This window comes from Clavelina lepadiformis, chromosome 9, assembly GCF_947623445.1.
Source record: "Clavelina lepadiformis chromosome 9, kaClaLepa1.1, whole genome shotgun sequence".
In the NCBI taxonomy this organism is placed as follows: domain Eukaryota; kingdom Metazoa; phylum Chordata; class Ascidiacea; order Aplousobranchia; family Clavelinidae; genus Clavelina; species Clavelina lepadiformis.
Window position 1 is genome coordinate 1,166,247 of NC_135248.1, and position 13,991 is coordinate 1,180,237.

Below are 13,991 nucleotides of genomic sequence, written 5' to 3' on the forward strand. Positions count from 1 at the left end.
CTTTCTGTCAACAGTCCTGTTGCTATGCAACGCGATTTTTTATGTGATGTCATAATATTCTCTCATCACGTCACCGTCTGCTAATAAGAAATAGAAAAAAATATTAATAAATACCATGGTAACGATTGGGCTCACCGGCCACTTGATAATATCCAAAGAGATGAGACCGACTCATACCTACACCACCTTCTTCGTGATATACACCATACATGAACATCATTGATTGATTGCCACACCATCGTTGATTCGATATCGATGTTTTGTCAATATATCAATACCTTATTAGTGTCATGGTAGTCTGTGTTTCGCTCAATTTCAACACAAAAATATCAATATCTATCTTCCCAGCAATAACAATAACAATTGCTTTAAGTTTGAATGTCAGTGGAAAGCAACAGGTAATTATGGAAACCAAGCCTAATCAGCCCAAAGCCCGGATACTTTTAATCGTTTGGGAATAAAATCTATTCATTTTGTGGTGAGTATCGTTGAAGCCTAAATAAGAATCTCTAACAAACAACAGAATATCGCTTACAGCTCTTGTATGAGGTTGTTTATGTCGAACACGCTGAAAATGAAATGATTGGAAAGTAACCTTAAACAAAATAATTAACTTCGATACATGCTGCACTTCAATGGAAAACTTCAAAGACCAAACTACTGTAGTTTTGAGTCAAGTTTCAAGTCAACTTGTGTTCGACAAAGATAATTGTTGTTTAAAAATTTATGTAAATAGAAAACAACCAACCGCCGCTTCGTTTCAGGTAGGAGAATGGTAGAAGCAATCTGCGACTAAAACGAACACATCGGTTTGATCAAGGTATTATAAAGCAAGAGAGTAAGTAACCATGTTGTTCTTTAAGTTGCTTGTCAGGTGGCGAAAGCGACTACAACGAAACTCAATCAACGGCTTTGCGGGAGAATCTTCATTGAGAGAGATACGTCAATAACCTTTGTATTGCGCAACCCATTGGGAATAAAGCCTCGACATGCAGTAATTAGTGCCGTGTGTAATCTGCACAAAGCTCATTTATTTGTACGAAGCTCATTAAAAGCCCGCGTAAGCTAGACAAAGATCATTCCGAACACGCGAAAAATTATGAACGCGAGATCTTCATCGGTGCGTATGACTGCGAAGCTTGCCGCGCTTCGAGGAGAAAATTTAGGAAAGGAAACTTGCTCCAAACCTGAAGATGATGATGAAGAAAAGAAAACGATCAAACCAACCGTTCGTTTCATGAAGAAGAATGGAAAATGCAATATACGACAGGTACGTGAAACAAAACACGTATATGGATTCCATTAAGGAATATAAAGCTGTAATTTCTCAGCAAAGAAAATGTTGGTGCAGACCGCTTTAGGAACTTGCATGAAGTAACAGCTTCAAACATTGTACCATTAGGTTCTTTGTTGTCAGGATTATTTTGTCTGCTTAGTCACACAGTAGATCTGCTTTAAAATATCTCCTAAAGCTTTTTCTAAGCACCTTTTAAATACTTTTACTGTTGAGGACATGTAAAAGGTAGCAAAGTAAAACAAAATTAAACGATGTTTAACTCTTTTATTTCCTGAAGGATGCTGCGGAAATTCGTAAACGTTACCTTCGTGATCTTTTCACAACGTTGGTTGATATGAGTTGGAAAAATAATCTCATCTTTTACATCACAACTTATTTATGCTCTTGGTCCTTGCTTGGCTTTGTCTGGTACTGCATTGCCTGGATAAGGTAAGACTTGTTGGGTTTCTGCATAAACTGTAAGTACACAACACAGGCAGTAGGCTACTTCAACGGGTTACGGTTAAAGTTGTAATGCAGTAGGCTACTTTTACGAGTTACAGTTGTAACGCAGTAGGCTACTTTAGCTACGGTTACAGTTGTAACGCAGTAGGCTACTTTAACGAGTTACGGTTACAATTGTAATGCAGTAGGCTACTTTTACGAGTCACAGTTACAGTTGTAATGCATTAGGCTACTTTAGCTACGGTTACAGTTGTAATGCAGTAGGCTACTTAGATAGGCCTAAGTACATGTATGCGTTCCAAAACACTCGCGCCTGTCTTATTTGCACTGACTCTTACCGCTTTGACGGCCCGTTTACAGCCAAACTTCACTTGATAGAAATAGAACCTTTGTTATGCTGCGTTGCTTGTAGAGTAACTCTGAAACTTTGTTGACCAACAAGAACTGTAGTGTATTGAAATGCTATCTTTATTATGATGTCTATGTTGGATCGCTACATCATGGTTTTGACTTCCGGGTTAATTCAGTCTTTATAGAATCGTGTTTGTGACCAGGGCGCTTATGATGAATACAAAAGTAATACAAAACACGACAAGTACATAATGCAAGGTTACACCTTGCGTCTTACACAACAAGCCGTGTGTGACGTTTAATGCGATCAGCGTCAATCAAGCGTGAACAAGCAAAAGGCAACATTGCGTCATAATTACTGCAAACCAAAAAACAACAACACAACATGAAATGGATGACAAAGGGCACACACGTTTACGTAGAGCACCGAGATATATGTTGAAACTTCTTTAACACAATTCTATCAAACCTTAATGTGTCAAAAAGCAATGAAGCTGGTTTATGTATTGATTACAGGCCCCACACGCAACAGTTTGTTCGTCGTTAACTACACTGCGTTTGTAATAAATTCATTTTTAAATAATCCAGATAAGATATTCTTATTCTACTTTACGTTCAATTTGTGGATAATTAAAAAACTGATAAATGAATGTGTTAGCGGTTGTAATTAAGACTACTTACGTGTAATTAACGTGGTAGGCTAATAAGAATCCACATTTATGCAGAGGGGACTTGATTGAACCGCCCGAAATGATCTCCGCAAATATTAGCAACACAAGTCTTTCAACCAGCGCTCATCCATTCTACTCCCGCACCAACTGCGTGGACAACGTCTACTCATACACGACGGCTTTTCTTTTCTATCTCGAAACTGAGACCAGCTTGGGTTATGGAAAGCGCGTCATAACTGATAGATGCCCAGAAGCAGTTATCCTCTTTGTTATTCAGGTAAAAAAAAGGAACGATTGAACTTTTTTATATTAAAAATAAGAATTTCTAAATACAGCGGAGATAAAAGTTGGTTAAATGAGTTATTATGACAAAATCTTTTGTGGCAAAATTCAATAATAAATCATTTCGTACTCGCAAAGAATGCCCGATTTAGGTTGCTTCTAATTATGGTCAACATCGCCATCTTACGACATGGACAATTCCTTTAATACTCCGATTTTTAACTATAAAAGGGTCCCTTAAAATACTTTTAAATCCAGAAAGTATTCACAGAGACTTAAGTTAAAACATTTTTTCTATGCTTTTAGGACATCATATCACGCATGTAGATTTAAGACAGAATGATGATAACATGACCTTATGTTATTTTGTGGTAGACCTTATTGGCCAGCATCTTTGACGCGTTCATGGTTGGTTGTGTTTTCGTCAAAATCTCTCAACCGAAAAACCGAGCAGAAACCCTGGTGTTCAGCAAGCATTGTGTTCTTGCTCTCAGGGATGGAAATTATTGCTTAATGTTTCGGTAAGCTTATGGATTAACTTGTCTGTATAATAAATTGTTTTTTTTCCTGTTTTGTTACTTATTCAAAAATTGGAGTTAGTAAATCTATGTTTCTTTTCTCATTTTTCTATAACTGACGAAATGTTGCTTAGCTGAAGAAGATCTGCAAAGACAGCTTTTATTTGTTTGTGTGTGTGTGGGTATTTTGATACTAGTATTTTCACATGTTAATGATGTCACACGCAGCATGATGGGCACAAATGACACCTGCGTGGAGTAAAGGTTGTTCCTTTTACTCACCATTCAGAAGGCGAAAAAGAGAGAGCCTTCCTCCCAATGATAAAAAAGGCAAGTTAAGGTTCAAAATTACTCGAGCATGAAGTTGTTCTCTTTCGCCTTCTGACTGGTGAGCAAAGGGCACTAGCAGTCTACACTGAGGCAAGGCATGTACGTTCATCCTGGTAAAATACATATAAACACGGTAAAGACAAAAACAGAATTGTAGCAATTGTACGCTCGCTAACAAACTTGGTAGCCGGGGCCCGACACATGAAGAATCATCGCCTAGGTTAAGTCGTGCAAAACCTTTTTCAATCCGAGAATACAAAATGTGACACCTTAGCACAAAAAGCAAGAAAGAAGTTAAGTATAAGTGCCTTCACTTGTAGTAATATATTTGTCTACGATTTCCATCTGTTTGGTTGGAATAGCTGTTTATGCTTTTTAAAGGGTAAATTGATATTCAGTGTAGGGAATCTACGTAATTCCCTCATCGTGCAAAGTCGCATTCGAGCAAAACACGTACAATCTCGAACAACTAAAGAAGGAGAATTTATTGCATTGCACCAAGTTGACATCAACGTCGGATTCGATACAGGTTTTGTATCCTACAATATGGCACACTTCGGCTAACCTGAAATTTACATAATTTTTAACGTTGCATTATATGCTACCAGGAGCCGACAATTTGTTTTTGGTGACGCCATTAATTATTTGTCACGAAATCAATGAGAAAAGTCCTTTTTATTCGATGTCAGCGGAGAAACTTCGCAAGGAACCGTTTGAAATCATCGTCATTCTCGAAGGAACGATAGAAACCACAGGTGGCCGCAAATATTGTTTTGCCTGAGTTCCCGATCTGCTATACCTTTAAAATCTAGAAATTGCTCGTCATTCTGAGTCTGGTAGTTACACAATGAGTGATTCAAAACTATGATTAGTATTAAAAGATCATATCTTATTGTATAATGTTAGGATTATCTGCATTTGAAAGCTTTCGTTATGCTACAATAATATGAAGTATTGTTACAAGTTTAACAAAGGAGACAAAAATACAATAGTACAGTAACAAGAAATACCAAATTACTAACAACCAAAAACTGCTTGCTCTACAGTAAAAAATTTACATTTTTTCTCCTGGAAAAGTCTGATTAGAATTCAATTCCTATTGATATGGCTGCAGAATGTGTTTAAAGAGTTTCTCTCTATATATACATATATATATATTTAATATTAATTATTTACTTTTTTTATTTGGTGATGTAGTTATTATTTATTTGCTGATTTATATCTTATATTTCCTGCAGAATTAGAAAAGGCTAAAAAGTATGTACTGATATATTTCGATATATCCAACTTTCCTAAAAACAAGTGAATTATGGTTTATTTTTTATAAATATATCACAAACATTTATTGGGACGAAGGACGAATTTGCCAAGCGCGAACATCATATCTAAACGACGAAATTCTTTGGGGTCACCGTTTTGTTTCAATAGTTTCTGACGGGCCAGGACATTTCGACGTCGATCATTCCGAATTCCACTCAACGTACGAGGTAGGACAAATTTATGTATAGCATTTTTTATCAGCGACATCAGACTTTATCTAACAGCTTTTATCTGCGAAAATTTATGAAATTTTACGATGCGGCAAAAAGCAAAACTCTCTACTAATTGTTGAAATCTTGTAACAACATCATGTTGCCTGTATTTGTAATGATTTAAACGGGTTCTCAGGTTTCAATGCCTACATATTGCATGGAAGAATTTGAAACTGGCCAGCATTCTTATCCTAACGGTAAATACAACAGATTACATTTGCAAAAAGATCTTTTAAACACACAAGAGTTGCACAAAAGCAGCATTTTTACCGTTGACGAAATCGGAGGCAGAAAGTTAGTTCCTGAATCGCAATCTTTCAATATAAACTTCTCCACCAAGAGAACCTTGTCGGATGCGGACGTGACTGCTGCGGGCATTCTACCCAATGAAGAAGCGGTTCGACGTCGCCACGACACCAATCGAGAAGATTTAATCGAAACACAACAGAGAGTGGGAAACAGAAAGTCTATTTTTACCGAAAAATTTTCAAAATTATCTTCTGATGGCAAATAATTGTAGACATTATATCTTGTTGGAAATCTTTAAAAGACGCCTGATGCAATGAAATAATTTAACATTTTAACTGAAAATAGTGTCAGTATCAAAACCGATTCTAGCTTTTAAATAAAAAGTAACTACGTACCAACATAGGCTTAACATATTAAATTTTTTATTGTTGTTTTGTTGTGGACCTTGTTGTCGTTTTTTTTTGTTCAATTTGGCAATAATTACAAAGACGTAAAAAGCTTTTGTGTCAAGCTATTTTTTTCGACTCCAACCTTTCACACATGTCACATGACATCACTCCAATCTATCACCAATAGTAATTTCACAATGACTGTTGGTCCAGCAGCTTGTCTTGTTATCAAGTTAGATGTTAGATTAATTGCATCTGTAATATGTTACGCTTGTTCTGTTTCTATTTGACTTTGTAACAACAGAATTAAGTTTTACTGAAAAGTTTTAAGTACAGTCATACGATTACATACATGTCGCATTTATAACCAGCACAACAGACAAACGATCATACACAATAACAAAGAAAAAAACTTTTCACTTAAAATTGACCCAACACAACAATAATTTAGCTTCTTTGAAAAGGGGCATTACACATTTGTTACTCATTTGTTACATCAAGGTTTTTTTGTAAATGATAATTAGTGTATATCTTATCAACTTCATTCAATTTCGTGAAAAGTGCGCAAAGAACAGCTAGACTTAAATTGTAAGCTACAGTTTAAGCTATAGACGCAGGAAGCCTAATTGGTTCAAAACATAGCATTATTATCATGAAATATTAAATTGATGGAAAAGTTGCATTCCGTTGTAAATAAAAACAATGTAAAGTCGCTAAACAAAATAGCAAAAAATACGTTAATAATACTAACAATAGAAATACTAGAATACGTTATAACAAATATCGAATCATTATTCACGGAGAAAATTCATAAAGCTTTTAATAAAAACAAGCAGCAATTTATGAACGCTTTTTATTTTGATTTATTTTTCTGCTGTTATTTTAAATCACTTTAAATTATCCAAGCATATTTGGATATTTTGTTTAGCTCCTTGGATGTAAGTATCAGAATTTTGTTTCTCTGCTGGAACAAACTGAAGTCTTAAATCAAGTTCAGTCAAAAAGTATTCAAGAGCTTTATCAAATTCAGCTTTCTTCAAGTAACACCGACCTATCAACTTATTACAGAAACACGACAAAGATATAGGAGAATTGTGCTGTTGTAAAATTTGCAGAGACATTTTTCCTTTAGCCATTGCTTCGTCATAACTACCTAGTTGATATAAACACCATCCAATCAAACGGAAACAGTTTGCTTTGTGCAACTCATTCTTCGGCCAACAATAAACATAACTTAATAAATCTATCGAAAATAAAAATTTTAATATTGCCGTGTTGTATTGTCCAATTCCACGATTGCACTGGCCACTAAAATATAACAGCAAACCTCGAAAATAATCCAACTCCGTTGCGGATAAACCCATAGCTCTAATTTCGGACTGAGTGACTTTAATGACCTGAAGTGCTTGTTGATATTGAAGTGAAAGCTTTAAACAATCTACTTCAGAAAGACATAGACTGGCTTTCAAAAACGCATCATTTATACAATTTTTTTCAATTGATTGTAGGATTTTCAAAGCTTTATGAAAAAGGTTTTTTACACAAAACGCCAATGCCACGTAATAACGAATCCATGAATCATCGTCAGTTGAGGACAGAGCAGGCTTGTCTTGCAAGTAACTTTCCCATTCATTAATTATTATTCGATCATACAGTTGAAGATCGTGTAGTATGTTGAACTTGAAAACTGGGTTCAAGGTGATTTTTAGTTTCAAAGTGTTTAATCCAACTTCATTTCTGAAAGCACTCTGCAGGTTTTCTGCAATTAAAAAGAAATCAACAACGCTTTTCTCCCCGACGGTGTCAATCAAATTAGAAAACACCTTGTTTTCCAATTGATTATAAAATGTTTCGTCACCCACATAATCGTCTTGTCTTTCGTTCTTCATATAAACTGACAATCTAACTTCACAACTGATAGCAATCGCATATGACAACAGATGAGCTGTTTCGTCATCGATTACTTCCTTGATTCTCAGTTGATTGATGATTGTAAAAGACGACCCGTCGTCGATAGAGTGAAGCCGGCCTAACGCCGATATAAACAGTGTAGTGCTGCGATACACAACTCGCTTAATGTTGCATTGACTAAAATCTTGGAGTACACTGAGATTTTTCAGTGTATCAAAATTTTGCAAATCTTCTTCGAGTTGTTTCATCAGTGTTTCGTGGTGAGAATCTTTATTGCTTTGCAGAGCGACTTTAACTCCACCAGTAAACTGCTGGTGTATGTTCTCGTTCCCGGAAACAAAACAAACTTTCAAAAGAATATCCGCTAGATGATATCCGTTCTTCAAGTCCTCATCCTTGTCAAGGTACTCCAACATACCGCTAACTGGCCTAATAAGCTCCGTGGTCCATGGTTTGTCTTTCGTTTTTTCCGTTCTACCAAGTGGCATTTTGCATGCTTGTGGTAAAATTCCATCAAACGAGATGCCACGTTTTGTAAAAGCATCGAAAAACCAGTTACCGCCTGGTTTTGTGAAGTCGTTTAACGTTGGAACTGCGACGCTAGGAACAATAGTTTCTTCTAAGTTGATAACGATGACGTGAAAGATGACGGAGAACCAGCGGAAATGCTCTAATATGTCGTCATAATTGTCCTTCATTTGCACTCCTTCCTCCAGCAGTATGATGTGCTCAAAATCTGAGTAAGGAGTAATTTCATACCTGGCAAGGGAACCCATACCGGTAATGGAGTACTTACACGGGGGATCTCCCATTATTTTCTCGCATTCATTTGCAATGTATTGCATTATTTGTTTATATTTGTCGGTTATCTGGGTTTGAATTCTTTTAACGCATTCAATTTTTCGATTCTCTAACTCCTTTTGTTCATTCTTTGTCACATCATAAGGGATTTGTTTTAACTCCTTCAAGTTTTCTTTTGTTTTTCTTCTCATTTGTGTTATCATTTCTGCAGCCTCCCCGGACACTACAAGCAAGTCAGCATCAAGCAACTTAGCGTTCGCGTTTCTAAGTAAATCTGTGCAAAATCGTTTCAGATCATCTTTGAATTTCTGATTTGAAGGTTGCCTGGTAGTAGCAGCATTTAGAAGGGCAGCGCTGCGAATCAGGCTCATCTTATCGGGACTTCTCTTCCAGTAAATCAATCCTATTCGATGGAAGATGTCTGCGGATTTGTTTGGATCATTTTCTTTTCCTTTGTCATTGCAAATGGATTTCAACTCTGCAGCAAAACTTATCTCCTCTTCTAGTGGCTGGTCTGGCTCTGTTGACGACAGCGCCATTTTTGCCACAACACCTTTGACCAAGTAGGTAATACTGCTATATGCGGGCTACAGAAATCAAGATGATATGATTTATTGATAATAATTAATCATAACAGGTACGATATATGAAATGATAAAAGACATCGTGATGACGTAATCACTTACAGCTGATAAGTGATAACCATTAGTCACGATAACCGACTAATAATTACTAATAATTTGTATCATCCAGACGATGATGCAACATATTACGGACTTACGTTGCGCTTTTAGGTCTGAGATTCATGCGATGTGTCACAAATAAATTTTTTTATATTATATGCGTTGACACTTACGACTGCACAAAAAAGGCACCCTGAACTCATAGTATTCTGGAAACCTGCAAGCATAGTTTATCTATAGGCTAATAGGCGATAGCGTTTCCACCTTAAAGTAACCACAAACGGCAAATGATTTGTGTGGTCATTCTTGGCTAAAATAGGTATAATTAACTGGACTACGTATAAAAAATATACAAATATTTGGAAACCACTTTTATTGTGAGTTGAAGCATAAAATGTCTTGTTAATAATGTGAGTAACATACTGATTTGCCAAACACGAAATATTGAAAAAACCGCGACCAAGAAATGTTTCTCATGCGCCCATTTCTTAACGAATTAGATTTCAACCCAACGTTTTATAGCGGGCAGCTATTCTTTTTGGTTACATTTCACAAGTAGCAAACCGCATGAAAACACAGTCTTTAATCCACACCAACTTACCCAGTTAAGTTATTGTTGATCTGCGATACATAAAAGAGCCACTTGGTCGTAAATTTGTTTTGCTCTTCAAAAGTAATCATACATTTCATTTACGATCTTGTACACAGTCTAGATGAAAACGTGCTTTCGGCAAACCTTTTCTCCAAGTTAAACCTTACAGTCAAACTTACATAAACCTTACACTTTACTTCACTTACTATGCTTTGCACAAGAAGTAATATCGATTGAATTAACACAGCGGTTATAACGCTTTTTTTATAACAGGCGTTTGTTAAGTGATTAATCACACTATGTTTCATACATGCAATGTTGTGTAACAAATAAATGCATGACTGATTGTTTGAAGAAATTTTTATTCTCTTTGTTTCCTCTTGCTGAATAATTGAAACAGTTTGATCACAATAGCGGGTGATCAAGCAAAGATGAACGCTGTTCTTCCCATATAAGCACTATATTCTTCGTTTTTCGAGAACATAAGAAAAGAATGTGCAAAATCTAGGCTATTATGGATGAATCATTTATCTGATATCACAGCCAGCATGGCTGATCTGAAAATTCAAGCATTTTTTGTTAGGCTACTTTTCATGAAATCATGCAGCAAAAATATTTCAAATAAAGAAAACGAACATCAAATTGATCAGTGTCATAGTTTGCTATAATTACTGATCTGGATATCACAAATAAAAAAATGGAGGCTTATTATTACATCAAAAGACCATTGTCCTTATCCGAAATGCTTAAAAAGTTTTAATACTGTGACGAAATTACATTATTATGGATGTTCAGTGGTTTTGAAGTTTTTACATACTTTGCCGCGTGGGGGCGATAAAGAAGCGCAGCAGAAAAACAATTCCAGCAGTGTTGTGAAACCTTCAATGAAACTGGGCTAGTTAATATTTCCGTAACGGTTTATGGTCTGACAGTGCTTTTGCGGGTTTTAACGGACTTTAACGGACTTTAACGGCAGTAATAGTAGTATTAGTGTATATTGTTTGATTTCTGCAGAACAAGGCAATGTCGAATCAACCAGGAGTCGACAACACACATTTGCAAGCAGCCAAGGTTGAGCTTTTAAGTCATGCAGTTTGTTTATTAGTCATTTAGTCTATACTAGCCTACAGTACTACGCATTGGGGATTTTGTTATTTTTCTAATTTGATTTATATCCGTTGTTTGCTAACTGATGTGATTAACAGTGCTTAGAATTTAACTGGTTAGGTCTATGCTTGTCCAATTTGGACTACATTTTATATTTTCTAGTTTGAAAATTTTGATTCTTTAAGCCCAGACGAGGTAAACCTTCATATAAAATTCTTTTTGTAGGAAGAAAATGGACACTCTGACGATGAACCCAGTTTTCCTGTGCAAAAAGAAGAAACTGTCGACGAAGATTTTGACTTTGAAAAGATGTTAGACCCAGAGGCAGAGGTCTAAGAATTTATATAAATTGCATCTTTTGCAGTATTTTACTGGCAAGGCTGATAAAAGCTGGTTTTTGTATCTTTGTTATGGAATAATCTTTGCAATCATGCTGGTGTTTACTTTATCTATTTATTTGCAGTATGTAGATCTGGAACATTGTAGAATTGGGACCATTAGTGGGTTGGAAAGACTTAAGGTAGTTCAAGAACTCTGCCTACGAAATAATCTTTTGAGAAAGCTGGAGGGCTTGGATTGTCTCGCTCCGACACTCACCAAACTTGACCTTTACGACAACCGTTTGAAGAAGATTGAAAACCTTGACGCCTTAGAATTGCTTGAGTAAAAAATCTTGGTATTTTTAATTTTAACTTGTTTTTAAAATTTGATGAGAACCAAATAATGTGATTGACCGAACAATTTCTTGAGTAATATAGTAGTGTTAATGTTATGAATGGCATGGTATTATTCAAATCTTAATCTTGTCTATCATGTATAGATCGTTGGATTTATCGTTCAACCTTTTTCGAAAAATAGAAGGTATTGGAAGTTTGTCGAAAATAAAGAAGTTATTCCTCCTTGCAAACAAATTCACAAAAATTGAAAACGTTGGACACCTAACTAACTTAACAATGCTTGAACTAGGGGATAACAGAATCAGGGTTTGTACAGTCGATTATTTTATTTGGGCAACAGCTAGATGGATAATCGTTAAAACTCAATTGTTATTTTGATGTTTGGTTTTAAATTAATTTATCCAGTCAGTTATAAAGGATATAATTTTCAGGCAATTGAAAACTTGGACACGCTGCCAAATCTTGAAGAATTATATTTGGGAAAAAACAAAATAACAAAAATGTCAAACCTGGATAATCTCACCAACCTCAAGATATTGGCGTTGATGACAAATCGAATCACAAAAATTGAAGGGCTGGAGTCCTTGGTCAACCTGGAAGAGTTATACTTGAGTCACAATGGCATTGAAGCATTGGAGGGACTTGAAAAAAATGTGAGTGCACTTCCACGTTTCAAGCAACGCAAAATCTTGCCTGTTTACTTCAGTTCATGTTTTTTTTTGTATATGTTGGTCACTACAATTGTCAGCCAGGTGTAGTTGTACCCATAGGCAGAAAGTGCAATTCATTAGTAACAAATACCAAGCAGTAGTAATCCTGCTACCAGCGACATTTCAAACAGTAGTTCATGCACTGTTTATGGTCATGCTCATGCATTGCATGTTAACCACTTCAGTTGTAATTATTATTTTGAAAATCTATTCATTCCTCATTTCCTTTTTTTACAAAAAACTTTTGAGTTGCTTTTGGGTGTAATTCTACAAAGCTTACATGGCCGCTGGTTTGTTGCAAGAAACTAATAAGTGCAGTGAATGTTTTTATCGCAGACAAAGCTTCAAACTTTGGACATTGCTGGAAACAAAATTAAACGAATTGAAAATATTGGACATTTAAAAGAACTAGAAGAGTTTTGGGTAACTCGGTTTTTTAACGCTTTTACCTCATCAGTTTTTGGCAAAACGTGAGCATCAATTTTTTAACATTTCTTGGCTCTATTTTTTAGGCCAACGATAATAAAATCGACCAATGGAATGATGTAAAGGAATTGGAAAAATGTTCGAAACTAGAGACGGTCTACCTCGAAAGAAATCCGCTTCAAACAAGTGCATCAACACAATACAGAAGGCGGTTGATGGCCATGCTGCCCAAACTGAAGCAAATTGATGCAACTTACACAAGTGTTGCTGCAGCAAGAGAGAGCGTATAAGAAAATATTATCAAGCGCTGAAGTTGAAATATTGGCCGAGTAATCTTCATGTACGGACAGGTTACTCGTTTTTGTCAGTTGTGGAATAAGTGTTGTGAGATTGTCTGGTTGATTTGCTGTATGTTTTAAGAGGAAAGGCGTCATTGCTTCTAAAACGTTCTTCACAATTTGGCACTTATTTTAGTTGTTTCCTTTATAAAATTCTTACTTTAAAAAGATATCTGTTTGTGTTGGTTTTTCAAACAAGCATAATGAAGTCTCAGCCGGCTGCTATCAATAGAACAAGTGCTGGGCATGCCAACAGACATGGCTTTGTGAAGTCATAAATTATGCAGGCAGAATATACCACAGTCCATTATCTCAACCAATTTTACAGTTACTTTGCTACACCCTGGTTGTTCAGCTGGTTGCTTGTTAGCTATTGGCTAGATGCATTTACAACAAATAAGATCTTAGCCAGCTAACATTGCAATGGCTGTTTGTGTCTATGATGTCACAAATGGTGTTACAGATCGTCAGTGTTGCTGGTGATGTACAATACGGAATACTAATTGACCTTATTTCAAATTCCGTTCTGGAATATTTTGAAAATTAAATAACTCCAGACAGTGAGTTGCCTCTTGCACTACATGTTTTTATAAACATAAGAAATTGAGGCTAGGAATATGAGTTTAGGCTCAAGGCTAGTGGTCTGCGGTATAGATGCTATGCAAGTATAAAGTGTATAAAGG

At 35.9% G+C, this 13,991-nt stretch overlaps 2 protein-coding genes across 2 annotated transcripts; both read left to right on the forward strand.

The window, feature by feature from the left end:
- The first annotated feature begins 1,099 nt into the window (after positions 1 to 1,099).
- On the forward strand, positions 1,100 to 6,135 carry LOC143471185 (G protein-activated inward rectifier potassium channel 3-like). The gene is made up of 8 exons (XM_076969577.1): positions 1,100 to 1,270; positions 1,575 to 1,726; positions 2,818 to 3,040; positions 3,421 to 3,566; positions 4,292 to 4,422; positions 4,502 to 4,648; positions 5,250 to 5,380; positions 5,562 to 6,135. The coding sequence occupies exons 1-8, from the start codon at positions 1,100 to 1,102 to the stop codon at positions 5,937 to 5,939; spliced, it is 1,479 nt and encodes a 492-aa protein (XP_076825692.1). The 3' UTR covers positions 5,940 to 6,135.
- Positions 6,136 to 10,916: 4,781 nt separating this feature from the next.
- LOC143471166 (uncharacterized) lies at positions 10,917 to 13,478 on the forward strand. Its single transcript, XM_076969546.1, has 7 exons — positions 10,917 to 11,121; positions 11,383 to 11,487; positions 11,621 to 11,820; positions 11,978 to 12,140; positions 12,266 to 12,487; positions 12,881 to 12,967; positions 13,057 to 13,478. The coding sequence occupies exons 1-7, from the start codon at positions 11,074 to 11,076 to the stop codon at positions 13,258 to 13,260; spliced, it is 1,029 nt and encodes a 342-aa protein (XP_076825661.1). The 5' UTR covers positions 10,917 to 11,073; the 3' UTR covers positions 13,261 to 13,478.
- Positions 13,479 to 13,991: the final 513 nt, after the last annotated feature.

Coding starts and splice junctions, on each gene's coding strand:
- LOC143471185 (XM_076969577.1), top strand. CDS start 1,100: ATGAACGCGAGATCTTCATCGGTGCGTATGACTGCGAAGCTTGCCGCG. Junction 1,271..1,574: donor GAAAATGCAATATACGACAG/GTACGTGAAACA, acceptor TATTTCCTGAAG/GATGCTGCGGAAATTCGTAA. Junction 5,381..5,561: donor AATTCCACTCAACGTACGAG/GTAGGACAAATT, acceptor ACGGGTTCTCAG/GTTTCAATGCCTACATATTG.
- LOC143471166 (XM_076969546.1), top strand. CDS start 11,074: ATGTCGAATCAACCAGGAGTCGACAACACACATTTGCAAGCAGCCAAG. Junction 11,122..11,382: donor CACATTTGCAAGCAGCCAAG/GTTGAGCTTTTA, acceptor TTCTTTTTGTAG/GAAGAAAATGGACACTCTGA. Junction 12,968..13,056: donor AAGAACTAGAAGAGTTTTGG/GTAACTCGGTTT, acceptor TCTATTTTTTAG/GCCAACGATAATAAAATCGA.